Here is a 26767-nt window from a genome sequence, read left to right on the forward strand (position 1 = left end):
CCAACAGACAACAATCAAGAGAACCAGCGTCTCGCTATCTCTGGGGCCCGGGGGTAGCCACGGCCCGGGACGGGAATGGGGATGGGGGACGGGAGCTGTGGTCGGAACCTCTGCAGCGGCTCCGGGTTTCGAAGGCGGTTCCACGCCGCAGTGACGGCGGGATGTGAGAGTATAGAGCCCGGCCTGGCTATGACGACGCGCTGGGATATGGTGGCGCCACGCTCAGCCGCGGCGATGGTGTTCAAGGTGACGGAGCCTGCCTCATCTTCGACGGAACCTGTCTCGTCTTCATCGACATCGTAGTAGGTCCGGGGAGCAGGGACAAATGAGCCCGAATGGCGGAAGCATTGCGGCTCTTCCTCGACTAGGCGAGGCCTGTTGCCATGTGGTCGAACAGGCGGGGGGCTGAGGGCAAGACTCAGATTTCGCCCCTGAGTCAAATCGTAGGGTCGTCCGCGAACAACCATGGAAGCAATGGAGGGGGCGCCAGTAGGGCTGACATTCTTGTCTTTACCCTGGCTGCATGGCTTGTTGCAGATAACTGTGGCAGCACTCGACGGTGCCGAAAACGAATCAATGTTCTCGTCGCCGGTCGGACTGTAGGAAGTGGTGTGGATGACCGTCCCAGCACTCGACGGCGCCGAAAATGACTCAATGTTCTCGTCGCCGGTCGGACTGTAGGAGGCGGTGTGGATGACCGTCCCAGCACTGGAAACCGAGCAAAGTAATTCGAGGTTTTCGTCACCAGGCAAGATGTAAGAGGGGGTATGGACGACAGTTGCGAGGAGTGGACCCTTGCCCCAGTCTCGAGTCGGGAAGCCGTTGGGAAATAGGGGTGACAGCTTCTCCGCCAGCGGGCCCGCGCCTTTGGCCTCATCCTTCTCCTCCGCTACCTCCTCGTCTACCTCCTCGATAGGGGAGCAAGGGCAGCTATAGTACTTGGAGGAGGTTGAAGAGCCGGAGGAGATACGGCGAGCCGCGATGTAGCGAGCCCAGCTCGCCTGCCTCTTCTGTTCCTCGATCTCAAGAATTTCAGACTCGGATAGCATGGGGGCGTTGAGCATAGAGAGGAGCGACGTGTCGAGAGTTGCCTCGTCGTCTCGCTGCTCACCGGCAGCAAATTGCCTAGACAGATTCTCGACGCGTCCTTTTCTGCGAAGGAGCGGCCTGGGTGAAGCCGTGGGCGAAGCTTCTTTCTCCGCCTCCTCCTGGTGCTCCTGGCTGGTCTTCGTCGTCACATCCAGCTCCTCCACAGGAGGGGTGACATTCATCTCCTCGGGACAGGCAGGCGCCCCCGGGATGGGGATTTTCACAAAATACTCGCGCGCAAAGTCATCCATGGCCTGCATCCGCCTCTCTTCCTGCTCCTGGCGACGCGCGTCGGCAGCTGCCGCATGGAGGCGCTCCCGAGCTTGACGCTCCTCGTGGCGCGGCTTGGAAGGGCAGTGGTCCAGGTTGGGGCATGCTCCCAGATTGAAGGGGCGCATTTGGCGCTCGCGCAAGGGGCAGAAGGTTGGGTCGGGCTTGACGCCCATGGTTGATTCATCCAACATGTTGGCATAGTCAGACCAAAAAAGGTAGCAGTGGTGCCACGCGACGGTGCGCTCAGCTCCGCAGTCGAGGCAGTTCCAGACCGTCTCCTGGCACATCTTGAATCTCTGCCCTGGACGCGCCTTGGTGGGAAGCAGAAGTAGGCAGTTCTGCCGGCAGGGTCAGATCCTGCCAGAAGCCAGACGAGACGCGCGTGGGCCTTACGAGCAAGAGCAAGATACCACAGTCGAAAGCTGGATGGGAAGCAGAGGAGCAGACAGCCCTGCCGCGACAGGGTCAGCTCCTGCCAGAAGCCAGACGAAACGCGCGTGGGCACTTTACGAGCAAGAGCAAGTTCGCCGCGGCGGAAAGCTGGGTGGGAAGCAGAGAAGCAGACAGCTCTGCCGCGCGAGAAGGTCAGCTCCTGCTAGACGCCAGACGAGACACGCGCGGCACTCACGAGCAGTGTCAAAGTCACCTCAGTGGAAAGCTGGCAAGCACGAGAAGCGGTTGCAGTGTTTGATGAGTCGTTGCGGGTAGTTGTAGCGTGGTTGTTTGAAGAAGCAGTAGCAGTCAGTGTGCGAAGACGCGATGGAGGAGAGAAGAAAGACGGGACGACGCGTCGGATGGGAGAAAGGCTATTTGACCTGCTCCCAGGCGACCAGCCACCCCCCCATCCCCTATTCCACGCCCTGGCGTCCGCGGGCCGATGATGTAACTGCCGCGTCGAGCACGCGCAAGGTCCACTCTCAGAAGCGAGAACGACGTCGTTTCTCCGTGGGAAGATTCCATCATGAACAGCCGCTTGCGAGGTTCCTCTGGCCTGTTCCCGCGGTCCCCCTGAACCGTCGGGGCGGCCACCCTTGCCCGCCTGAAGCCGAGCTCCCTGAAGCAGACCCTCCTCCTCCACCGCTTTAGCCCTCTTGCGTGATGCATCCCCATGGCCTCGTCGTAGATGTCTGCTTCTGTATGCCCGGCATTACCCTTGGGCTTGCAAGACTTGACACGGACCCATGCCTCCATGGTGCCTCTGATCCCCTGAGGCAGCCACTCTTGCCCCCCTCAAGCCGACTTCCTCCCTTTCTTTGCCTTTTTGCGTGACGAGTCCCCCATGGCCTCTTCGTAGATCTCCGCTGCAGTCGGTCCGGCCTTCCTCTTGGGCTTGCTGGACTTGACGCTGACGACTGGCTTCGCTTTCCCTTCCTTGGCGGCGTTGCGCACCTGCTTCTCTGCCTCGTCCCACGCGGGCGCGTCGCCCTCAATCTCGAACCTAGTAGATCATAGTCAGTAAGCTTGACTAGCGCCTGACCTTGAACTTTGGGCGTCCATCTCCTTACTGGTCCAGGGGCAGGGAGTCGATGAGCTCCCGCTGCTTTTGCCTCAGCGCCTGAAGCGCCTCGTTGCCACCCTCCTCCAGCTCGGCCTCGAGCGACGTGTCTAGCGGGACAAAGCGATCGTCGACAACCTCGTCGTCGTGCGCACCGCTCGCGTCCTCCCTCGCGACTCCCAGCTTCTCGACCTGTGGCAGCTGCGCGTCGACGGCCGCCGAGATGAGAGAGCCGAAATGCGTCGTTACCTTGCGAAGGACCTTGATGAACATGGCTAGCAGCTGGTTCGAAGGCAGGGACAGTTCCTGTGCCACGGTGTCCATGTCTTTGCGCTGGAGCCCGATGGCCAGCAGGATACACTGCTGGACACCCGTCAACTTGATGTCGGCCCTTAACCTCCCGGTAAAGTACAGGCTGGCTATCGTGGGGATCATGTCGAGAATAACGTGGTAGTCCAGCATGTTATTCGCGTACGACTCGAGGCGCTTCAGGTCAAATGGCGTCAGTTGTCTGTCCAGTTCCACCTTGTCCAAAGGTGCGACTTCGACCGAGTCGAGCTTGGCGCCGACATTGGCCGACTCGTCGACGCTCAGGGCCGTGATTGCTGGGAATGTCCGGAACTGATACGACAGTAGCGACAGGAACCGCTTTTGGAAGTCCCTCGAAAATGCTCCGAGCCACGTCCTGTCCTCGCTATTCTCGAGCGGCCGAAGCATGACGCACGTGTGCTCGCCCGTCAAGTCGTTGGCCGTTTGACGCAGATACACTGGTGAGAAGGTGGACCGCTTCCAAAACTTGAGTAACGAGGGTGTCAACCCGTAGCTGACGCCGAGGTAGTCGAGAGCCTTGGGCTTCTTCTCGTGGGGCTTTGCGAAGAGAGGCGGCATCTGGGCCTGATCCCTGACGGCAATCTCTTCCTCCAACAGGGATGTCTTGGCCAACTCGGCGTCCGTCGCCCGACGCACCTTGTCCTCCATGACTTGGTCCTCGTCTTCCGACAGATTGGCGAAGCGACCCTCGTAGTAATCGATCAGGAGTTGCAGGGCCTTTGTTCCGTAGCCCATGGACACATACTCGGGGTTCGTCGCTATCCGGACAACTCGAGCACCGGAGAGAGATGCAAAGTCCTCGTCCTGGAACTGTTGGCTGACGAGCCAGGGTATCAGGTCGCCGGACGGCCGCTGCCCCCGACTCAGGCTGTTGAGCACGCTCTGCCTGCTGATTTTTCCCTCGAGCGCGACTTGGATAACACACAGGGGCTCGGGGAGCTTTCCACTGCCCTCAACGTTGGGCGGGACCAGGACGAACAGCTCGTGGGCTGGAGCATCGCTCATGAGCTGCAGATCATCTGGTGAGTTTTTGTAGTGGCTTGCCACGTACAGGGCCACCATTTGCTGAAGAAAGGCTTCAGAGACGGGATGGAAGGAGAAGAGGGTATCGCGGTTGACGACGAGGAGCTCGCATTGCGACGGGTCCGGACACCCGTGGATGTTCGACTTGGACTTGGGCAATGTGGCATCGAGACACAGCAGCTTGTTCAGCCACTTCTCCACAGCATCGCCGCGTGCGTATCTGATTGGCTCTGCGAGGGTGATTTCTCGCAGCTTCCTGGCGGCCTGGTTTTCGTCGGATTTCGCCGCCTTCCCGGTCGACCGATCGGCCAGCTGCAAGTCACTATTCGTGGAGGCGGATCGAGACTGCTCGCGCAGCTGCTTGATCAACTTCAGGGACAGCGACCGGCCAGTACCTTCGTAACCATTGATAGTGGAGGCCATGAGGACCAGGTACGGACCCATGAGCTTCCGGACTAGGGGGAGCGGGATGGCGGCTGCTTCGTCGATGACGACGAGCTCCGCTTGCCCCAGGACGTGGGCGTCTTGTGGCCTGATGTACTGGATGGTCTGGCGGTGTTGCCTGTGGATGTTGACCCGGACAATGGCCTTGTTGAAGTCGGGGTTGGTGCTCTGGATGATGGAGTAGTCGGCGTGGTCGGTGTATCCGAGCGCATCGAAGCCCTTGAAGACAAACTCGAAGAGCGTCTTCAAGTTTTCCGGCGACGGCGAGGTGATGAAGATGTTGCTGTATCCGTGCGCAACCGCGGCGGCGACAGCGACGCCCATGGCCGCTGACTTGCCCCGACCTCTGGCGGCCGTCAGGGCGACGGTACTCCGCAGCGTCTTCTCCGCGATGGCGTCTGTGAAGATGAGGAGCGCCTGGGCCTGATCTACCGTCTTTGCGAGGGAGATTAAGGACCCCACCGGTTCCCGTTCTCGGTGGTCGTCTTTGATGCTGTCCAGCTGGACCTGTTGCGGCGTCTTCGGCTGGTCCAGGTCTGGAGGGGGCAAGGCCTTGACATCCTTGCCGCCCGAGATGGGCAAGACGTTGAGCTCATCGTCGATGACGAGGCACGACTCGCAGCGGCCCAAGGACAGCAAGAACCTTTCGTTGAATCTGGCCACCACATCGGTATGCGCTTCGGTGCGGTATCTCGAGTGGACGTCCATGGATAGGTTGTAGAGCTGTCTCAGGCTGCTCATGCCCTTGAGCAGCATGACGACGAGGCCGCCGCCTTCGACCGTCTCGACGGTGCGGGCCAGAATGTTTGGGGTCAGGGCCTCAAAGTCCTGCAGGACGCACATGCCGAAGGTGTTGCCAAGGATCTTGTCCGTCTCCTTGTAGTAGGTGTAGCGGATGTTGTGCAAGGAGACAAAGAGCTCGAAGGGATCCTCGGTGTTGGCTTCGCGGATGCCTCGCTTGATTTCCTTTTTGATTTTCTGCTCACGCTTCTTCCGGTGGCTTTTGCGCTCCTTGGTTAGCCGGCGCCCTCACGACCCGAGACTCGGGCACTGGCTTACCTGGTGAATCCTAGCAGCTTGCTCTTGTACGCCCACAGCACCGACTTGTTCTGCTTAATGTCCATGCTGGACATGATGTAGTGCAGATGGACGATGACATCCTTGGCGCGGTCGCCGACAACGACGAAGAAGCTTCTCTTCTTCTCTTGCAGGCCATTGCGGATGAGCGTCTGGATGCGCTGATCCCTGCGCGAGGCGTTAAAGGGCGGGCCGCTGAGCGCAAGGAAATTGAAGAGAAAATGTGAATGAAGAGGGAAATTTCAAGGGTACTTACACTTGTTTGCGCGACATTTTGTGGGTGTGCTCTCAAGCAATGAATTGCACTTTGTAAATGTCGGGGCCCTCTGACGCCTTCAAGAATCTCATGACGGGTGACGCCGCGCAAAGAAAAAAAAAGTGCCAAACTTTTGGGCGGCGTCGAAATTGTGCCGGGCGGTGAGGCTCGGTGAGTCTTGATGTGGGCTGGGATGCAGGGTGGGGTCTTACCGAAGCCCACCGAGGATCGCCAGCGCTCACCGACGGTCACCGAAGCCTTTTTCTTACATACGGAGAACTTGACTGCTGAAAGTGGCTTTTCGGGGACTGGGACATTGTGAATTGCTACCTGAGCCCTGGACTCGGCGTTTTGGAAGTAACAATACAGTTGCCCTATTTTCTTTCCAACCGCCAGCGCGATCCATGATCGTACTGTTCCGACATGAAATATCACGACGATTTGATGTTTGGTTTCTACACTCAGGGCCATACAAGCTTGAATGCAAAGGTAGCGAAAACACTGTTGTACACGAAGGAAGGCGCGCGATTCAAGCAGGCGACGCTGACGCTGTCTTGGTTCCTGATTTCCCGCGGCTCACAAATGGGAGCTCATAGAGTACCAAGCACGTTTCAGCACACGCAGATTAATTGCTTGCGCAAGTCTATGGGATATGAAAAAGACTTTCGGTGCAACTCAGCGCGGCAAGCCAGCCCCAACGACCATGCGCGGCACCACCAAAAAATGAAACAGACACGAGTACCAATCCGTCAAATGCAGCACAGACATGAGAACGAGCGGACCAAAGAGTCATGTACACGACGGGAAAGAGGGCGCGCGCGCGTGTTACGTGCGGTCCAGCTTCCGGCGCAGGTTGCGGGTGCGCTTCATGAGCTTCTTGTACTTCTTCTTCTTCATCTTGAGCTTCCGTTGCCTCTTGACGCTGATGGCGTGCATGTCGCGGCGAGCCTGGGCCTCGTCAAAGGTGAGCTGGCGGCGGGCCATGCGGGCGAGGAAGCCGCGCGGCTGGTCGTCGTTGACGATGCGGGGGCTGTGTGCGACGATGCGGATCTGGCCGTCGGGCTCGGTCGTCTCCTCGATGGTGAACATGGCCCTGTATACGCGGTGCTGGGGCCCTTGATCGAGGGCCTCGGAGTCGGCGGCCATACCCTCAGAGTCGGCGGCTGACTGGGGGCGCGGGAGGGGCGGGGGGCGGTAGGGTAGGAAGTCGCCCGACATGGCATCGACTTGCAAGTAGAGGCTCGACTCGCTGCCGTCGGGGTTCCTGACCTCGACCTTGCGCATGCCGTCGGCGCGTGCGTGGTGGTCGTCGTGATGGGCCTCTATGGTCATCTGGGCCATGGGGCCCTCGAGTTGGTCAATAGTGTCGGAGAGGGTCGACATGGTTTCGGCCGCCTTGTTGGCCTTTGCGTGGGCGGCAAAGATGGAGGCAAAGTGCTCGTCCGAGACGGAGCGCGGCATCGTCTGGGTGATGGAGATGGGGCGATGGAGCGAGAAAAAGCTCGAGAGGCCGATGGCTGGGGCATGGTCAGAGAGGGGGCCAAAAAACTTCCTCAAGTGGGCTCACCTTCTTGGGACAGGTGATTGGTGGCGGGAACGCTGGGCAGCTTGCGAAAGGAAGCGCTCCTGTCCGAGGCGTCCTTGTTTTTCCGTTTCCTCTTGTCGCTGCCAGCCTTGCCCTCGGCTCGCGCCGACGTCGACGCCGAGGCGGGGACCGAGGACTGGCCGGCGGGAATGTCGCCGGGGCCGTTGTCGGGCCTCGAGGGCTTGGAGGAGGAGCATCGCCGCTGGTGGCCGCGGACGAGGACGGGCGCGGCGGACGAGGGGCCGAGCGACGAGGCCAAGGCTGCGGCCTGGGGGGCGGCCGAGACGACGACGCGCCGCACCGACGAGGGCAACATGATTGCGGCCAGCTGCTGCGACGGGGCGGCTTGGGCGGGGGAGACGGAACAAGAAGCGTTGCTCTCGTCAACGCAGGCGCCAGGACGGGCGGGCGGGCGATCCTGGCTATGGGTGGTGTTGTGTGAGACGGATGGATGGATGTCGATTACGGCCCCGAGTAGGTAAAACGCTGCCGCTGGGGTTCAGGCCTGCCTGCGCGAGGTACAGTACAGTACAGTACAGTACCCAGTAACTAAGTACCCAGTGCCCCCAGGGTGGCAGAGCGCGGCCTGAGGCAGCCATGGCCGCTTGCCGGAGGCTGCCGTCTCAGTTGAAATAAGACGGGCGAACCTTGTGACTCGCCGTCCCCTCGAATCCATTTCCAAGTCCACGGTGCTTGCAGAAGACTGCCTACCTATTCCAACGAAATTCGCCAGCCCTTCATGGAGCCAACCTCGAGCAAAAGACAGTCGATGCGCGAAACAAAGGACTCGCAAATCTCCTCCCCCTCCTCCCCCTCCTCCAAGGATCGCAACGCCAGCCCCCGCCTGGATCGTGTGACGTGCTCCCTCGCCTTGTCACGCGCATGACGCTCTCGTCCCATGCTGCGTGACGACGAGACCAAGAGCGTATACCAGAAAAATGTCTTATATTTAGTCCGCATGGGGCCAAAACCCTTATATGCCCGTAACCCCAGGTTTCTATCGTCTATGCCTCTCTTTGCCCACAAAAGACCAATCCGTTGCTGGAAGAGCAACGCGGGGCTCTATACCAATACCAAACCTGCAAAGGATCCAATGCCAATAGAAACAGCACAGTCCGCCTCGAAAGAGCGAGCCGCCGGCTTTATGCCTTTTCCCTTTCCTTGTCTCCTCCCGTCTCCTGCACCGCCGACGCCGGCGTCTGGCTGTTGACCCAGCTCAGGTAGCAGTTCCAGCCAATGGAGATGATGTTGGCAAACAGGACGCGGTGCTGGAGCGGCAAGAAGGTAAAGTTGACGATCTGCACAAACGGCCAGACCATCCAGTTGGTCTGCAGCGCCGGCCACCACGTCCTCTGCAGCCGCTCCTTGGGGCTGGCCCCTTCCATGGTGGCCATGCTGCTGAGGAAGACGCCGATCATGACGGGGGCGAAGAGTGTTTGGTCGCAGGCGACGCGGGCCAGCGTCTCGATGCGCCGGTTGGAGAAGTTGACGCGCCGGGCCAGGAAGCCGAACCACGTGGTGGCCACGGGGCCAAAGACGACTGGGGCAAGTTAGACTTGCGACGGGGGAATTGGTCTGGGGGAAAGCTCACATCCACCATAAAGGGCCATGCGCCCGGTGCGCGTCAGGTCATGGCCCTTGATGCCGCGCTTGTCGACGAGCTGCTGGGCCGTAATGTCGCCCGTGGCAAACAAGACGGCCGTCGTGACGCTCTGGGTGAGCAGTGGGCGCGACGCCAGCTTGCCATTGTACCTGGGTCGAGCAAGTCAGGACAAGCAAGACGACAGAGGGCCCAGGAGCATGCGTTTGTGTGCGCGCGCGTTGCGCTCTTCTCCCGCAATGCTCCCTCCCTGGGGCCGAGGCCGTCGTACCAACGAAACAGAGAGATGACCATGACAGGCAGCGTCTGGGTCTTGTGTATATGAAGCCCGAGCTCTCGGTCGCTGATGGCTGCAGGGCTCGAGCTCGACGAAGAAGCCTCGGGTTTGGGATGCCCTCGTGCCCTTTTCGTGCTTGTCGAAGGCTCGCCTATTGGCGGTGGCGGCGGCGGCGGCGGCGGCGGCGGCGGGATGTCGAAAGCGCGGTGGTGGTGGAGAAGGACAGACGGACAAGGAAACAAGACGCTGCTACAAGAGGAAAAGAGCGACGACGGGGGGGAGGAGTAATAAGGGGACGGCCGTCGCTGACTGTAGTAGTCAATTGACGATGGGAAAGGACCTGGCAATCCAACGATGACGAGGCGGGCGGGGGGAGAGATTGCCTCCCTGGGGAAATGCTCCGCGGGAGGTGGGGAGAGCTAACAACAAGTCTCGCCCAGTCTAAAAAAAAGCATCCTTTTTTGTTCAGAGCTACGCTTCTGTCTCTGTCGACGATGCTGCTTGAGCTGGCTGGCAGATTATGGCGCCCATTGAAGTGCCTGAGCAGATTCACCGTGCCGTCTGGCTGAGGCCCCGTACGTACAGCATCCATCCATGCTCGATACATGCACAGTGCCCGCCAGTCTCATCCGCCATGGCAGAGCCGGTCAGGCCAGCGCCCATCTACTCCGTACGCCCATCTCGCCTTCTGGCTTTGCTGCTATTCTCACGCCTCGCCAGGCCTTTTCAAAAGCGTCGCTGCGCTTTTGCGTCCCCTCTTGGCAACTTTGCCTATGCACACTGCCGACCCCTGGCCTCCTCGCCAACACCAATCGGCTCGCCGCCGCACACTTTCAGGGGCGTAGAGAACCCCTGCCCATCTACACCTCCGTCTCGATGCCCGCCTGCTTCGAATGCCGGTCAAAGAGCCCCGTCACGCCGTCCCCCACCCGCTCAAACTTGTGCTTCATCCACCTCGCCGTTCGCGGCACCTGTCGTGAGGCACCAAGTCAGTCACTCACTCGCCCCCAGCACAGACGCCGGCAGTCCTCACCTTCCATTGCATGATGCCCCGGTGCTGCCGATGCAGAGCCTTGTCCCGCCTCCTGTAGTCCCGGATCTGGTCCAGCGGTCCCTGCTTGTCGTCGACGCTGCCGTCGGGTAAGTCTTTGCTCATGGAGCTGTCGGAGCTGTCGCTGTCGCTCGATGCCTCCTCGTCCACAATACCTGCTTCATGCTGCATCTTGTCCGTGTCGAGATTATCTCGCGCCGTGTCGATGACCTCCACAACGTCGCGGACATTCTGGTTGCGCGATGCCCATCGAGAATGCGCGCTCCCCTGGGCGGCTCGTTAGCCGATGCTTCTCTCGTGCAATGTCAGTCACTCGCTGGTGTGCAGCTGCGTACCATGCCCGCCCAAAACGTCACCTTTAGCTTCAAGCTGCCGACCTTTTCGCCGCATTCCTCCAGGCAGCAAGCCGTCGCCCGCTCAAAGTCGCCTTTCCAGATGGTCAGTTCGAGGTCCTCTTCCTCCTCGTCTGGTATATCCTTAAGCCACAGCACGCAAAACGCCGCCACCTTGTCCCCGAAGAAGCCCTTGTCCTTGAACGCGATCGACATGCAGCTGCTGTACCGCTTCTTGACGGCCAGGCTGAGGTTCTGCTCCTTCTTTGCCCTCCACCTGGCCTCACCCCCCCCTTGCGGATACAGCTTGCCCATGCTAATGTTCGTCTTGAGCTTGAGCTTGCACGTCTTGAGATTCTCGGGACAGTCTCGGCTGATGGCCAGTGGCTGCACGTCTACAGTGCCATAGCTCCAGCCGAGCATATTCCGCGGAGCTTGGAGCTGCACGCTCCGCCAGACCAATGAGAGCCTGATTCGCCCGTGGCCGATGCCGCCCGTCAGCGGCCAGAAACCCATAACCTGTGACCGCTCCTTGAACACGTCGCCAAGCGGCAGGTGCACAATCCCGAGAAGGGGATTGTCTTCGTGCAGCCTGGCGTCCCGCACTGAGACGAAGACCTCGCACTCTCTCCAGTCGCGTACGAATCGCTCACACCCTGCGTTGAAAAATGGCTTTGCGTTCTGCGGCTTCGTCCGCGTCTTGAACGTCTTGCTGTGGTTGACGATGACGGTGCAATAGGAGCTCGGCAGGCTCTCACCCGTCTCCTGCTCGTCGCTTGCTTCGTCGTCGTCGTCGTCGCCTTGCCTCTTGCTCAGCTTGTCGAGCTCGAGTCCGGTGATGTTGTGAATTTGCAAGCTTAGCAGGCCGCTAGGAAACCCGTCCGGCGGTGGGGCCGATATCATCATGGCGTCCTGCTCGCTTTTGAGCTCCTGCGCCTTGAGCTGCTCCAACTCTTCCTCGTCCCGCTCCGTCTCACCCTCCTTGCACATGATTTCGCGAAGCTTCCTCTCACTGCTCTTATCCACCACCTCCTTGAGCTGCTCCATGGTGCGGATCTCCGGGTCGTGGGTTTGCTGGTCAAACTGGCACTGCTGCATCTTGGTCTTGGCAAAGTATCCAACACTCCACTCCAGCTTGCCGGGCATATTGTCGCCGGCTTTGAGTGCTCTAAACCCGTCGACGCGGCTCCACATGCGTCCCCTGGATCGGTCGTCCTTCATGAGCTCCTTCAGGGGCACCTCGATTCGCCCCAGGTCGTCGTCGGCGGTGAACCGGTCCGAGTCCCAGAGCTGCACGCGCAGCCGTTCCTCGATGTTGAGCTCCTCGGGCGTGACGAGGAGGAAGTATGTCTCGTCCCAATAAGGCTCCATCTCGGACGTCAGGACGCGGGTGCTCCAAAGGACCTTGCCAAACTTGGCCCATCCTACCGATACGTAGGGGTCGGAGCTGCCCTCTTTGAAGAAGGGGATCCCGACGTCGCCCATTTTAAATTCATAACCCCGCTTGATGTGAATCATGAGGATGCCCGCCGAGTTGGTGTCCTTCTTAAAGTCGTCGCCGGCGAGCATGTCCTTGAGGTTGATGGTGAGGCTTTTGGGCGCCACGTACTCGGCAACGGCGGCATCAACGGCCGACTGCACAAAGTTGCTGATGAGCGGGACATCCATGATATTGAGACCACGCTGACTCAGGGGCATGCAGCTCAAGTCGACCTTGGGCTGGCCCAGAAAAGTCACGGTGCAGAGGGCGAAGAATGGGGGATCCGGCGTCAGCTGCAGACGCATTCGCATGATTCCTACGATTCCCTGCAAATCAACCCAGACGGGAATCCTGAGATTTCCGGGCAAGTAGAAGGCGAGGTAGAGATGCATGTCTTTTGTCCGGCTCTTGAGGCTCTTTGAGCTGGAGCGCGTTCGATAAGCGAAGGCGACCTCGAGGTTGATGAAGTCGCCCTCCTCGCCCTCCATGCCCTCCAAGATTGCATGCCCGCCGCTCTGTTGCTTGGAGTCGCGCTCGCTAGAGTCGTCTTGGTCTGTTCCGTCCCCGTCGACGTCATTCTTGCAGTGCTCCTCGGCCGTCAGGTTCCCATCGCGGGTGACTGATTGGGCCGCCGCGCCAGTGGGCAGCCAGCGGATGCCGAGGATACGGAGAGCCTCGCTTCCCTGTCCAATGTCTTCGACGCTGACCATCCGGACGAGTCTGGGGAGCGAGGCCTGCATGACGTCCTCGAGCGTGTCGCAGAGACTGGCAAAGAGGTCCGGGTTGATGAGCGGCCAGACTGAGCCGAGGACCGAGTTGAGCCAGGCCGTCGACTCGGTAACGTCCTCGTTGGCCCGGGCCTCGGTTTGGCGGCGCTGCGCATCCCAGATCTCGTCTTGAAAGATGCTCTTGACCTTGCGAGAAGTGTATTCCCGGACTCCGGCAATCAGGATCGCAATGGCCGCTCCGCTGAGGGCCATCAAGGTGATCCACGAGCGACCTGCGGCTCCTTGTTGGGGCTTGAGGGCCTCGTCCGGTCGCATTAACCTCTCCACGGCCAACGTTGCTACAACGATGATGGCGGTCCCCGAGAGCCCGATGGTGACGCCACGCCTGCTGATGGCCGCCATGTTCTGGCCCAGGACCTCAAAGTCGGGGGGCGGAAAGCGATTTATCAAGAGGGCATGGTCCCGCTGCAGGGTGGTCTTTTCGCTCATGAGCTGCTCCTCGGACTTTTGCTTTGCACCGAGGCCGGTGGACGTCTCCGGAGTCGAGCCAAAGGGCGGATAGTTGAAGTCGAGCTCCTCGAGGGCATCGTCGGTGAAGTCATGGATGATGACGGGGAGGTGAGTAACGGGATCCGTCACCTCACGCTCTGCGCGCTCCCGCTTCCTGTTCTTGAGCTCCTTTCTCCGCAGCCTGGGATCCGTCGTCTCCGGGCCAACCTGGGACGTGTCCTTGAGCATCTCATTGTCATCAGTCAAGCCGCTTGGCTTCTCGCTCGTGCTTTGCGGGCCCGTGCCGGACGTCGACGGCCGCCGCTCCGGCTTGCCTTGACCCCACGCCGGGTAGGGAGGCGGGTCATCGCCGCCGGCGTCTTGACCCTTGAGAGCCTCTTGCTGCCGGGCGGCCTTTGCCTCGCGATACCTGGATATCGTAGGAATGGGCCGCCGGGCGCTGTAGGGGGCCTGATAGCGCCTCACGTCATCGGTGTCGTCCTTGCCCGACATGGCTGTGAGGCGGTCCCGAGAGACGAGCCGGGAAAAATGATGTCCCGCCCTCGGCCCATCCGCGGGCGTTGAGAGAGCGAGCTCAGTTCGGTGGTGGAACGGATTTGGTAGACGTCGATCGCTGCCGCTGTCCCCCCCGAGGATGTCGAAGAGGGCAGACGAGAAATGCAGCGCGGAAGCACTGGAGGCAGATTGCGGCCACGTTACGTCATAGGGTCGCTCGCGACTCTTGGCAGAAACCACCACCGAGGCCGACGCGAAGGTCGTGGTCCAAGGAGGACCCGAGGGATTGGGATTGAGATGCAGGGATTTTGCTCAGCGGGAGAGACTATTGTTTGCCCCAAATCATGGCAGCCGGTGGAAGAGGGGGCTGAGCTCGACTCGGTTCGAGGAAGACAGGACGTCGGCCGAAGCCACCAATCAATCAAGCCTGCGGACAGCAGCCGAAAGGATCGTTCGATGTTGGTCCAATCGGCGGCCTCAATATTAAGTTACTCTCTCACTCAACTACATTGGCACATGCACAGTATTCGACGGCAAGCCTTCCGTGGGGATGCTATTTCTTCTTCTTTCCTTCTTCCTTTTTTTCGATCCATCAATATTGACACGGAAACACAGTGAGGCAACGATGAGGTGAGAGCGAGAGGCACGACCGACGTCTGCACAGGCCTTTGGCAGACGGTGCTGGCATCTGACATGGCGAGCATGAGAGAGACACTGCGGCAGCAATCAAGTTTCCTCCCCCAGCAAACGGACTTCGACGGCTTCGACTGGCGCGTTGAAGACACGATGCCCGCAGATGCCGAGTGCGCGCGTGCCCGGGGTCCGGCGTGGGCCGTGCAGCTCGGCGGTCGCGGGGATGCGGGCATCGATCGAGTCATTTACCTATTTAAATGCGCGACGTGAGGCCTGTCGTGCTAGCCTCGGTGCCGAGTCTCTACACCAAGCAGGTGTTTCTGCACGACGGGACGATTCCGGTTTTCCTTTTGCTTTGTTCGTCTTGCCCCCCCTGTCCTTTCTTCTCTCTGCTCAAAGAAATGGAAATTGCATGGATCGACGGCCGATCGAGGAGAGAGAGGTCGCCTTCGTTCACGGGGCGGAACATGGAGGGCGTTGGCGGCCCTGCCATGTGTAGATGTGGATGGACGCGTTGCTCTCTGCTGCCCGCTCACATGCAACAACTAGGCTCCATGCTTGCCACGATGGGATCGATCGATGTGGTGGAAATCCATGGCGGGTGTTCTGCCCTTGTCCTGTTGGGGCGGTGTGTTGGGAGGTGAGGGATGGTCCTGGAGGGATGAGGGCCCCCCCTCCATATATGTTTTCTTTCTACCTAGTTACATACAGGACATGCTTTACATCGTCTGTGCATACGTATACTTTAGACAAGAACCCATGCGTGATAATTGAGACGGAGACACATACTGTCAGTGAGGCCCGAGGTGTGCGTGGGCGGCATATCATCGTACGATTCCCCACGGCGGGTGCGGTGCGTGCCCGACAGTGACATGCAGCCCTAAGACGATCTGGCAAGGATCAATGGATGATGGACGGGGCCTCGTCGGAAGCACGCCACAAGGCCTCGGCTGAGCTCGGACAAGGCATTCCTCGACTTGTCGAACCAGGTGCAGATGGCCCGCGGTGCAGCAAGATGAATCAAGGACGAGAGAATGTCCGGTTTTGTCAAGTCAAACCCGGCTAGGCTTGGTGGCTGACTGGCAACAGGCAACAATCTTCCTCGGCTCTCGGTGTTGGAATGCCCTCCTTTGGCAGCGGAGCGGCGTCTCATTCAGTCTAGACCGGCACGTCTACATTACTTGCCATACGTGGCGGCTCAGGGTGCGGTTTCGCGGGGGCTGCCTTGAACGGCTGTTGACTCGCGCCCGGGGGAGGCGTCGGCCGTTTCGGCCGTTTCACGATGCGGCCGTTTCGGCAGACGGACGAGACGGGAAGACACACAACCACTCACGCGCTACGCAGACGGCGGGGGGTCTGTCGGCCTTGGGGACAGGCCTTGAAGACAGGCCGTGCTTCTCGAGCTGCGATGACGACTCCACATCGTATCTCGTCTTCTGCACGAGGGGGTGCCGGGAGAGACAGTGAGAAACAGAGGACTGAACGGGGCGAGCATGGTCCGGCGGATCGGTCGAGCAAAAAGCCATGACGACGATAGCCTGTCTCGCCTCCACCTCATGGAGATCAGCCAACCAAGAGGAAGCTAAACCGGCGGTTTGCCGCCCGTCGGAGGTTGCGAAGCTGAATCCAGGGCTCGGGATAGGCTTACATGGTGTCGTGTTGAGTGAACTCTTCCGCCAGGGAGGGTTTTCCTTTTGGGAAGTCTGTAAGAGGCTTCAAGCGGCTTGGGCGACTGAGCGCATAACGGCCATCAGACGTCTCTGGTCTCACGGCTTTCCTCCTGCCCCATCCATCCGCTAGAGAAATCATCAAACCAGCCCATTACGCAAGGGTTCAGAGCGGACGTGATTCGCCGGGTGCAGGTTTAGCACCCTGTCCTGTCTGTGACGATGACAGGCTCGATGCCGCTGGCCAACAAAAAGGTCGTTGTAAGCGCCTTGGGCCACGCCAACCCGCAGGCCACATGACGGCTGAGCTGATGCTTGCTGGTAAGTTGGTTACAGTGTACTGTACAGTACATACCTATTATTACTGTATTGCCCAAAAAGGGTGCCTTGGCGTGCGTACAGTAGTTATTAATACAGTACAACTGCATGTAGAATTTCCAAATGTCCCCCGTCCAATGTCATGTCGCCTATCGACTGCCTTCAGGGGGTGGTTGGACGTAATTAGGTACCTAGGTATCCGTATCTGCACTGGCATTGTTACTCGGTACGTAGTATTAATACTGTACCGGTAGAACTTGGCTTCTCAACGTCTTTCTGCTGCCTTTAGGCCCGGCTTGTTCAAGACTGCACCGTTAGTGGCGCTAGGCCGCTGTGGCTGGCGCTAAACTCCGGCCAAGGAGCAAATCAGAGGAGCAAGACTCGGTATGGGAGCCTCGGGAGGAAGGTGCTACAGAGTACCGTACCTTACAGCCAGTCTGTGTCACCAGACCATTTGATTTGGCATGCAGCAAGCAAGGAGGAAGGAGGAAGGAGGACATCGACAGAGCGCCTCTTTTCTCCCTCTTTCCCGGCCCTCTTTTCTCCTCCTCTCGTCTCAAAACCAGACTCGGCTCAAATGCTTCGTCCGTCCACCGCCTGCCGTCCGACAACCCATCGACAACTGCCCCCGCCATCGTCGCTCACCATTGCCTCCGAGGCGAACCATAGCAGCTACTCCGAGCCAAACTCAATCAAGCGCGAGCGAGGCAAAGAGACCAACAAGTATCGGCTCTCCCTCGTCGACGCCCACATGAAACACCACGCGCAACGGCTCCTCTCCAGCCCTCTCACGCTCGGCGTCGCAACCCTCGCCGTCCTCGCCGTAGCGTCCGCCTCTCGCTCCCCCAGCGCATAACTCGGCACCGCTCCCACGTCTCATCTTGGCTGCTTTAAGCTTTTGGCCCGTACTCTCTTCGGTAGACCGTTCCGTCGCCCACCGCTGACTCTGCCCCGAGCCTCAAGTCTCCCTCCAAGTTTCATCGTCCCACGATTCCATGTGACGCCTGCCACCACGAGAAAAGGAGGCTACGGCTCGTTGGGATCCAGGTCGGACGGATCCCTCTATCCCGCCTCCCCCCCCCCCTGGTCCAAAGTCCTACCTCGACCGAGTCTTCTTTCGCATTCGCCCTGGTTGGCCATTACTCGCCCTTCTCACCTCGTCTAAATACCCGACTCACTCTACTTTTCCTTCCACCCGAGGTCCCGCCTATACTTGTGTCGCCACTTCCTCCTTGTTTAATTCCCTCTTTTGTTTGTGTCTTTGCATACTCGGTTCCGGCATCGTATCAGCGCACTTGCTTCATTCAGCAGCCGACTAGCAAGAGGGGAAAGAAAAGCGTCTTCTGCCATCTTTTGGCCCATCTCCGACTGCAAACCACCGCGGCCCGCGCCCGTCTGGTCGGATTTTCCTTGGCTACAATAATATTCTCACGAACTCGGCATCCCTCTGCCGCTGCCCGTCGCCGGTCGACACGTACACTAATATCTAGAGTCCGAGCATCGCTTCCTCGACAGGGAACCGGACTTGGCCAATCGAGCGTCAGCATCGAAACATAAAAAAGGGTGGCCATCATGGGTGGTCAGTTGGGCTATGGCGAGCTCATTCGCAAGCAGTTTACTGCGCCAAAGCTCTTATACCACTTTCTCTTCTGGTCATTCCAATGGGGCATCTTTGCATACGGATGGTACGTCTTTGCAGTCCATTACTCTGCCCAATTTCTTTTCCCCAAGAGGACGTTGCCGGGGATATCACAAGTATTAACCGCCGCCTTCACCTGCAGGTACAAGCAAGCCGCAGATTCGCGACTTGCAGGCCTCAACACTCTCAAATTCTCCGTCTGGATCTCGCGTGGTGCCGGCCTCATCCTATCCGTCGACACCATGCTGATCCTCTTGCCCGTCTGCCGCACCCTCATGCGCTGGATACGCCCCAAGCTTCGCTTTCTGCCCCTCGACGAGAATCTCTGGATGCACCGCCAGCTTGCCTACGCCATCCTCATTTTCACCGTCTTCCACGTTGGCGCCCACTATGTTAACTTTTACAATGTCGAGCAGACCCAGATTCGCCCCGTCAGCGCCCTTCAGATTCACTACGCCCAGCCTGGCGGCATCACCGGCCACGTCATGCTGCTATGCATGCTGCTCATGTACACAACAGCCCACGCGCGTATCCGCCAGCAGTCGTTTGAGGCCTTTTGGTACACGCATCACCTCTTCATCCCCTTCTTCTTGGCCCTCTACACCCATACTGTCGGCTGCTTCGTCCGCGACACGCCTGAGGCCTTTTCGCCCTTTGCCGGAGATCCCTACTGGGCGCACTGCATCGGCTACCTCGGCTGGCGGTGGGAGCTGTGGACGGGCGGCCTTTATCTCCTCGAGCGCCTCTATCGCGAGGTTCGCGCCCGCCGCCAGACGTCCATCACGCGAGTCGTCCGCCACCCCTACGATGTCGTCGAGATCCAATTCAACAAGCCGTCCTTCAAGTACAAGGCCGGCCAGTGGCTCTTCCTCCAGGTGCCCTCCGTTTCGCGCTACCAGTGGCATCCCTTTACCATCACGTCGTGCCCCTTTGACCCCTACGTCTCCGTGCACGTCCGCCAGGTGGGCGACTTCACCCGCGCCCTCGGTGATGCGACTGGCGCCGGCGGAGCCCAGGCCAAGCTCTACGACGGATTCGACCCCATGGGCATGTACGAGGTGGCCCTACAGAACGGCGAGCAGATGCCCGCACTGCGTATCGACGGGCCCTACGGCGCTCCGGCTGAGGATGTCTTTGAGAACGAAATCGCCGTCCTCATCGGCACCGGTATCGGCGTCACTCCTTGGGCCTCGATCCTCAAGAACATCTGGCACCTGCGCAACTCGCCCAACCCCCCGACCCGCCTGCGCCGCGTCGAGTTCATCTGGGTCGCCAAGGACACGGGCTCCTTTGAGTGGTTCCAAACGCTGCTTTCCTCGCTCGAGGACCAGTCCAAGGAGGCCGCGCGCCTGCCCGGCTCCTCGGGCGTCGAGTTCCTCAAGATCCACACGTACCTGACCCAGAAGCTCGACATGGACACGACGCAGAACATCGTGCTCAATAGCGTCGGTGCCGAGATGGACCCCCTGACGGAGCTGCAATCGCGCACACAGTTCGGCCGCCCCGACTTCAAGCGCCTCTTTACGACGATGCGCAACGGCATTCTCGACAGGACGTACCTCAACGGGCTCGAGGGGAGCATGCGGACGACTGTCGGTGTTTACTTTTGCGGTCCCTCAACAGCTGGTAAGGGCACCTCTCTATTTCCCCTCGCCCGTCGTCGTATGCCGTGGGCGCAACGACCAAGGAGTCAAGGCAATGTCGCTAACGGCGTTCAACAGCTCGCGACATCAAGCTGGCGTGCAAGTCGGCTACGGCGCCCGAAGTCAGGTTTCGTTTCTGGAAGGAGCACTTTTAAACGCGCCTCTGGTCGGCGGCTTGTGTTGCGTAGTGTACTTGATATCACGAATCTGAAGGGCGTTTTGCGTTTGTCCAAGCTGGTTTCTTGAACGCGATGTGTATCGGTGTGCCGGCCCGTGCTCTAACTCATGTCTATGTTTTGCTGGCGTCTAGGTGCTTGCCTGTGTGTAATTGTTGCATATGCTCTCGTGGCACGCCAGCCACGTGAGATGTTTGTCGAGCTTTGTCCGGCGAGGGAGCTGCATTTCACGATGACCGGCCCCATCTCCAAGTGCCGATGATTGGCAGACACATACAACATGGCTATGCGGCCAAAGCCATGCGAGGCATAGACGACAGAAGACACGTGGAAAGATGCAGCAACAGATTGTAGCGGGACGCGACGCATCGACGACGACAAGGTCACTGTAATCGATTCAATGAAGCAACCACCTGAGGGCCCTTATCCCCCCCTTTCCGTCCCCCACCTCCTTTACTCGTCCGAGATTGGATGGCGTTTGACATGCCCAATCCAATCCCCCCTCCCGACGACGACGAAATTCCAGAAAATAGAAACGAGGCTATGTATCTGGAAAGAAAAAATACCACCCTAGATCCCAGGTATACGCAGAAGAGACATGGTATTTTCCCCGGCCCCGTCTAGTATATGTGTGCTCCTCCGAGGCATGAAAATAAAATCGTGTATCGAGCGGGTTTGAAAAGAGAAGTGGGGGGGGAAGAGACGCAGTGCAAAGCCCTGGTTTGCATCCCCGATTCCCCGAGTTATGACGGTATTGGAAATGGTTTCCAGTTCTCCCACATGTTTCGTCGAGACGCCTTCCCTTCCTTCGTAAATACGGACTCAAGTCTTCAAAACGACCAGACAATTCGTGACGCTGCTTTGCAAGAGGATGTGTCGACGCTATTTCCCGTCCAACGCCCGTTCATCATGATGCAACGCATGGCGTTAGAAAAGGCTCCTTACCAGGCCGAGCCGCTAAAGAAGTGCAAAACAAAAGCTCAAATGTAAAAGGCTCCTCAACTCTCGTCCCCATTGTGAAATTTCAAGGCGTGCTGGCGCTGAGATTGCTCGTCTCGCTCTTCAGTTTGTTCACGTTTTCCTCTGTGAGGGCCTCGCCAGCTGGAGGATCTTGAAACGAGTTGCCCCTATAGATGGTTGGGCCGCCGGCGGCGTCAATCAGTTTGGTCTCCTGGAGCATGTTGGACCATTCCCTTTCGCCCTCTGGCCGCCTCAGCTGCGGAACCTCTGCCGCGGCGGGCGAGTCAAAGGGTGACGCCTCGTGCTGCCCGTTTGTCGTCGTCAGCGGCCGCGGCGTGACCGGGCTGTTGTGGAATTCGTCCGGGTTTTGTTCCTCGACCGTCGTCGCCACATCCTCCATCTCGATCCCAATATGCGGGATGTCGGCGTTGTCGCAGCGTTCACTCACCCCCGAGCAGTCCGAGGCCATGGTGACGTCGCGAAGGCTGGGGGGGCGCCGCCGCATGGTGCACCACCTGATGAGCATTTTTTCCAGTATATTCATTGTTACCGGCTTGGCTAGATAATCGTCCATGCCGGCCTTTTTGCACTTCTCGCGGTCACCCTGGATAGCCGAGGCAGTCATGGCGACAATGGGCACGTCCTGGAGAAGCGCCTTGTACGGCGGGTGATGCCGCAGCAGATGCGTGCACTTGTAGCCGTCAATGATGGGCATCTGAACATCCATGAGGATGATGGCGGGCTTTGCGTTGCGCCCTTGGGATGCGCCCATGAGGTAGTCGAGGGCTTCCTTGCCGTTCCACGCCGCCGTGACCTGAAAGCCCAGCTTGCCGATGGTCTTGGTGGCAATCTTCTGGTTCACAGGGCTAGGCGCGTAGTCAGTAAGCGGTAGGCCTACAGGGCCAGTGTTGTTTGGGGGACTCACTTGTCCTCGACGACTAGGATATGCATCGTCGCCCGTTCCGACCGAGGCAGCTCGTGGTCTACGTTGGGAGGCGTGCGTGTAGACGGGCGTCGAAGAGGGAACGAGGACGAGAGCGGGATTCCATCCGAGCCGGTAGAGGTGCCGGCCACATGTTCGTATTCTGAGCTGTTGCACGACAAGCTCAGTTCCGACTGCAACCGATCGGGTATGGCGCCGCTCTGCACCAGGCTCGTGTCGCGCGGGCCGTGTGGTTTGTTGAATGGGATCCAGAAGGTGGCCGTCGTGCCCGTTCCTACCGTCGATTCCAGGCTGATGCGGCCACGCATCAGATCCAACAAGTTCTTGCAGATGGTGAGTCCCAGGCCGGTCCCGCCAAACCGCCGCGCCGTGGATGCGTCGCCTTGGCTGAAGGGCTGAAACAGCTTCCTATGCACATCGTCTTGGATGCCGATTCCAGTGTCCTCGACCATGAACTTTATTTCGATGGAGTCCGCTGTCTCCTTCTCTTTGACCGCCGAAAATCGCACATAGCCCTGAGTCGTGAACTTGATGCTGTTGGTCAGGAGGTTGGTGATGATCTGGCGAACCCGGCCAGGGTCTCCAATGACAACCATTTCGTTTTCGATGTCTCCGCCGATGTCCGCTTGGAAATCCAGGTTTTTGCGCTCGACGGCGAACTTGAGCATGCGAACCACTTCCTTGACGATGAGGGACAACGAGAACTGGACCTCCTCGATGTCCAGGTGCCCAGACTCAACCTTTGAAAAGTCGAGGATGTCGTTGATGACGGTGAGCAGGGAAGTGGCGGAGCTCTGGATGTTATCGACGTAGTCGCGCTGCTCCTCATCGAGCTCCATATCACCCAGCAACTCGGCCATGCCCAGCACACCCGTGATGGGCGTCCGAATCTCGTGTGACATGTTGGCGAGAAACTGACTCTTGAGCCTATTCGCCTCCTTGGCCGCCGCCTCGTTTGCCATGGCTCGACGCTTCTCCCGGGATTGCTCTCGTATGGCCTCTTCCCTCTCCTTGAGCTCCGTCACGTCCATGATGACGCCAATGACTCCCTCGACGCAACTCTGGCCAGTACTCTTGCCGTCCTGCGACTTTTTGCCGTATATGGGCAGAAATCGAGTGCGATAGTAACGGTCATCTTGTCTCGCGTCAGCTTCTCCTCGGGACAACTTTATGAGACGTTATGCATACCAATTGCATGCTCCTCGACATCCTCTGTCGACTTGCCGTCGAGAATGTCCTCGATTGGCCGAAGAAACTCGGGTCGTTCGCCTTCGGGGAGCTGTTCGGTCAGGCGATTGAAGACGGTGTACATGTTCTCGCCAATGAACCATCGGCTCCCATCGTGATTCTCCTCATAGGTATTGTTCCAAATCAGTGCGCCCTCGAGCATGGTGACCAGGCGGCCAGGGTCCACGGTGAAGATGGTGACATGGGAATGGGCGATGACACTGAGCAGCTGTTGCCGGGTGCGCTTGGCGGCGAACTTGGTCTCCATGCTTTCGTGAACGTCGGTGCATGTTCCTATGTCTCAAGTCAGATGCAAGCTCGGCAACGTCACCGGCCACGTATCAACTCACCAAACCACTTCTCGATCTCACCCGTGTCCTTGTTTCGCACGGCCAGGGCACGTCCCAGGAACCACCTCCACTCTCCTTCCTTGCTGCGACAGCGGTACTCGGCCATGTACGGGTCGCCGGTACGTAGGGAATGGTACCAACGAGTCATCGTCTCTTGCGTGTCGTCAGGGTGGAAGGGCTTCTGCCACCTCAGGCCCAGAGACTCGGCCGGTGTCAGGCCCGTGTAGGAATACCATCGCGTGTTGAAGAAGTCGCACAGCCCGTCTGGCGTTGCTGTCCACACGAGCTGTGGCATGGTATCGCAGATGAGCTTGAACCGCTCGTCGTCGCGCTCCTTGATTTGCGTCATCTCCTCGGTCATAATGGTGACGTCATGGCCCGTCACCACGCCTGCAAGAAACTCGCCCGTGTTGTCGTCTCGAATCGCCTCGCCGAGAACATCGAGGACGACTTTCTTCCCCTCTCCATCGTACATGCCGACGCGCATGCTGGCGAAGGGCGCCTCGGTCCTGAGGAGGATTGACATGGGATACTCGCTGACATGCAGCTCCCTGGAGAAGTCGTCGGCCCACAGCTGCCACTTAGCCAGCAGGTCGAAGCCATCAGCAGTCGCATCCAGGACTGCATCGGGGGCGAGCAGGAGCCTCGAAGCCTTGTTGGGAAACGCGACGCTACCGTCTTTCCACATGGCCAATATGGGCATCTGCGTGTTGTCGAGGAGCGCGTCCTTCATCAGCGTGATCTTTTGGAGCAGCGACGGGGTGCTCGAATGCGAAGTCAACGACGGCGGGCCCATCGGGGGAAAGGGGCTCGACGACATTGTGACGACACCGGGGCTATGAAACGAGGGCGAGCTTGAGTCGCGGCTCGAGGCCACCGAGGAAGGATTCGAGTGGCTAATGGATTTCCGATCGGCGGCCTCGAGGAGGCTTGATCTCGCGATCGGTTTTCTGGAGTGCAGTGGGATCGAGGGATGCGACTGAGTGTTGGTGAAGGTCAGTGTAAAGTAGGTTTGCCGTTCCTCGACTTCCCAAATCGTGATGATCATCTTGGCAAAGGCTTGGTACTCGGATTCCTTGGACTTGAGGCGGCTGTCAAAGGTAGTCTTGGACAAGTCCTTGCGGCTAATCACCACGTCGACGACGGCATCTCTGTTGGGCTGCCCGGGGGCGTCGTCGCGCCGGGCAAAGCTGCCCAGAGATGCGATGGTCGGGGTGGCGTCGCCTCCCGAGCGGGAGTTTGTTCGTCTCGGCTCCGCAGCAGGTGGCCGAACGCCGATGTCGTGGACGAGGGAGTCGAGGAAGGACTCCCACGATATCCACACAGGCCGGCCTTCCTGCAGCATATCGATACCGACTTGGGACAGCGTCTGGCCGCGCAGGCGCTCTAGGGTAGCCGTGGCGTCATATGGATCAACGTCATCAGTGACGGTGCCCATGATCCTGCCCATGGCTTCGTTGGCTAGAACAACGGTCTTGAGGTTATTCAAGACGATGGTGGGGATGGGGAGATACTGCATGGCGGAGAAGGCGAGCTGGCCGGGGGAAATGGAGGGCATGGCCAGGCGAAAGGGGCTTTGCGACTGCGAGCGAGACCTATCGAGATGGAGGCCGAGGGGGTCCCGGAGGAAGCGTCCTCGTGCGCCGGTCGAGCCCGGGCTGCCGTCGCGATGAGTTTTCAAGGCATCGCCGAGAGGCCCACCGATGGGCCGGGAGGAATCGGTCCAGGCAGACGCCGCCTGCTGCGCGGCCAGGACCGGGTTCTCGGGGAAGCCATCGGGGGCAGGGAGAAGGCGACTGTCAGCTCGTGTCTGGCTGCTCTCGCCGGTTTTCTCAGTCGGGCTCATGTCGGACCCGGCACTCCGTTACATGGAGGGTCAGGCGGCCGTCCACGACCGGGAAAAGGGACGGGAGGCGGAGGTTTGGTCGAGAGAGGTGGAGAGGGAGCGCTCAGGTCAGTCGGCAGGGCAGGGGCGTTGCGACGAAAGGAGGAAGAGCGAAAGCAGCAAGAGGCGTCGAGGGACGAAACATGGCGTAACAGCGGCGGGCGAGATTCGGCGTTGGGTTGCTGCGGGAGCTCGGGAGCTGGCGGGCTGGGAGCTCCAACTCAGCCAGCAGCTAGCCCGGATGGCAGGATCGACGGCGGTGGGATGCGAGCAGACCTGAGAAATCGAGCGGGCAGAGCTTGGTAAAAGGTGAATGTGGCGGCCGAGGACGAGGCCGGGAAGAAACGGGTGGATGGTGGTTGACGTCGGGGCGCGAGAGAGGGGAGGAGAAAGAGAGGTCTCAGGCCAGTCTCCAGCCTAGAGCGAGGAGGCAAGAAGACGGCCTAGGCCTGGGTTCGGGCTGTGGGGAGGGAAGGAAGGGGGGGGGGCGGGGAAGAAGGGGGAAGGCCCATGTGCAAGTTTAGGTTGTAATAGTAGTCGGCATTTTAGCTATGGTAGAGGCTCGGTGGATGCGGATCCGATGGAGGGGGGACCCTGAACAAGGGCCATGTATGGGGTACCTGCGGCTCCTGTGTGCAGCACGTGCTTGGCCAGCACCGTGGCTCGCCTGGGGCGACCTGCTCTGGCCTGTACAGGATACATGCACCCCGAAGAAGAGCCTAACTGGAACACGGCGAACGTGTCCCGGAGGCGCGGCCCGCAGCACGCTTACGCCGTGTGTCTTTATTCTGCGTCTTGTTAGCAAGACAAGGACAGAGAGGAATGAAGGAGAAAATAGCAGAGACCTTCATCAGAGCGGGGCGGCGGACGCGGAAAGCTATGAAAAGCAGGGGGGGGCAGCAGCAGCAGCAGCAGCAGCAGCAGCAGGGGGGGGGGCGACAGGATAGATGCACACGCACAGCAGTTCGATCTACATGCTACAATACATATATATTCCCGTGTGCCTCGATTGGACGGAAGACTTGCCCGTGTTTTGTTGTTCCTCTTCCCTCGTCCATTTCCGTCGCTCGTTGGCTGCCCAGGCCACCCTACCGTTAGTGCCTTGATAGTGCCGGCCTCTACATGCTCCCAGATTTCTCCGGGCCTGCGGATCGATGTCGGCTGTCTGCGGTACCTATACCTACTCCGTACAGCAAAAGGGCATTGAAGCAGCCATCGAAGCATAAACGGCCAGCCGACACCCACCCAGGCTGCCTGAAAGCATCCAATGTCTCGGTGCAG

At 59.4% G+C, this 26767-nt stretch overlaps 7 protein-coding genes across 7 annotated transcripts; 1 reads left to right on the top strand and 6 right to left on the bottom strand.

The window, feature by feature from the left end:
• Positions 1–14: 14 nt before the first annotated feature.
• HRG_10940 (uncharacterized protein) lies at positions 15–1649 on the bottom strand (the record flags this gene model as incomplete). Its single annotated transcript, XM_044869410.1, has 1 exon — positions 15–1649. The coding sequence occupies one exon, from the start codon at positions 1647–1649 to the stop codon at positions 15–17; it is 1635 nt and encodes a 544-aa protein (XP_044715361.1).
• Positions 1650–2592: 943 nt separating this feature from the next.
• Positions 2593–6004, bottom strand: HRG_10941 (GNAT acetyltransferase 2 domain-containing protein; the record flags this gene model as incomplete). The annotated part of the gene is made up of 4 exons (XM_044869411.1): positions 2593–2800; positions 2868–5654; positions 5714–5899; positions 5988–6004. The coding sequence occupies 4 exons, from the start codon at positions 6002–6004 to the stop codon at positions 2593–2595; spliced, it is 3198 nt and encodes a 1065-aa protein (XP_044715362.1).
• Positions 6005–6812: 808 nt separating this feature from the next.
• HRG_10942 (uncharacterized protein) lies at positions 6813–7888 on the bottom strand (the record flags this gene model as incomplete). The annotated part of the gene is made up of 2 exons (XM_044869412.1): positions 6813–7504; positions 7555–7888. The coding sequence occupies 2 exons, from the start codon at positions 7886–7888 to the stop codon at positions 6813–6815; spliced, it is 1026 nt and encodes a 341-aa protein (XP_044715363.1).
• An 826-nt stretch (positions 7889–8714) lies between these two features.
• HRG_10943 (mpv17 / PMP22 family domain-containing protein) lies at positions 8715–9466 on the bottom strand (the record flags this gene model as incomplete). The annotated part of the gene is made up of 3 exons (XM_044869413.1): positions 8715–9112; positions 9164–9324; positions 9444–9466. The coding sequence occupies 3 exons, from the start codon at positions 9464–9466 to the stop codon at positions 8715–8717; spliced, it is 582 nt and encodes a 193-aa protein (XP_044715364.1).
• An 843-nt stretch (positions 9467–10309) lies between these two features.
• Positions 10310–14042, bottom strand: HRG_10944 (c2 domain-containing protein; the record flags this gene model as incomplete). The annotated part of the gene is made up of 5 exons (XM_044869414.1): positions 10310–10420; positions 10483–10767; positions 10836–11785; positions 11846–12551; positions 12633–14042. 5 exons carry the CDS (start codon positions 14040–14042, stop codon positions 10310–10312), a joined length of 3462 nt encoding a protein of 1153 aa, XP_044715365.1.
• Positions 14043–18235: 4193 nt separating this feature from the next.
• Positions 18236–20100, top strand: HRG_10945 (ferric reductase NAD binding domain-containing protein; the record flags this gene model as incomplete). Its single annotated transcript, XM_044869415.1, has 3 exons — positions 18236–18348; positions 18445–19928; positions 20024–20100. 3 exons carry the CDS (start codon positions 18236–18238, stop codon positions 20098–20100), a joined length of 1674 nt encoding a protein of 557 aa, XP_044715366.1.
• A 1045-nt stretch (positions 20101–21145) lies between these two features.
• On the bottom strand, positions 21146–25447 carry HRG_10946 (histidine kinase-, DNA gyrase b-, and HSP90-like ATPase domain-containing protein; the record flags this gene model as incomplete). The annotated part of the gene is made up of 4 exons (XM_044869416.1): positions 21146–21947; positions 22007–23159; positions 23213–23545; positions 23602–25447. 4 exons carry the CDS (start codon positions 25445–25447, stop codon positions 21146–21148), a joined length of 4134 nt encoding a protein of 1377 aa, XP_044715367.1.
• Between the last annotated feature and the right edge of the window lie 1320 nt (positions 25448–26767).

The sequence above is a fragment of the Hirsutella rhossiliensis genome, assembly GCF_020360975.1.
Source record: "Hirsutella rhossiliensis strain HR02 chromosome Unknown scaffold00018, whole genome shotgun sequence".
Classification (NCBI taxonomy): Eukaryota; Fungi; Ascomycota; class Sordariomycetes; order Hypocreales; family Ophiocordycipitaceae; genus Hirsutella; species Hirsutella rhossiliensis.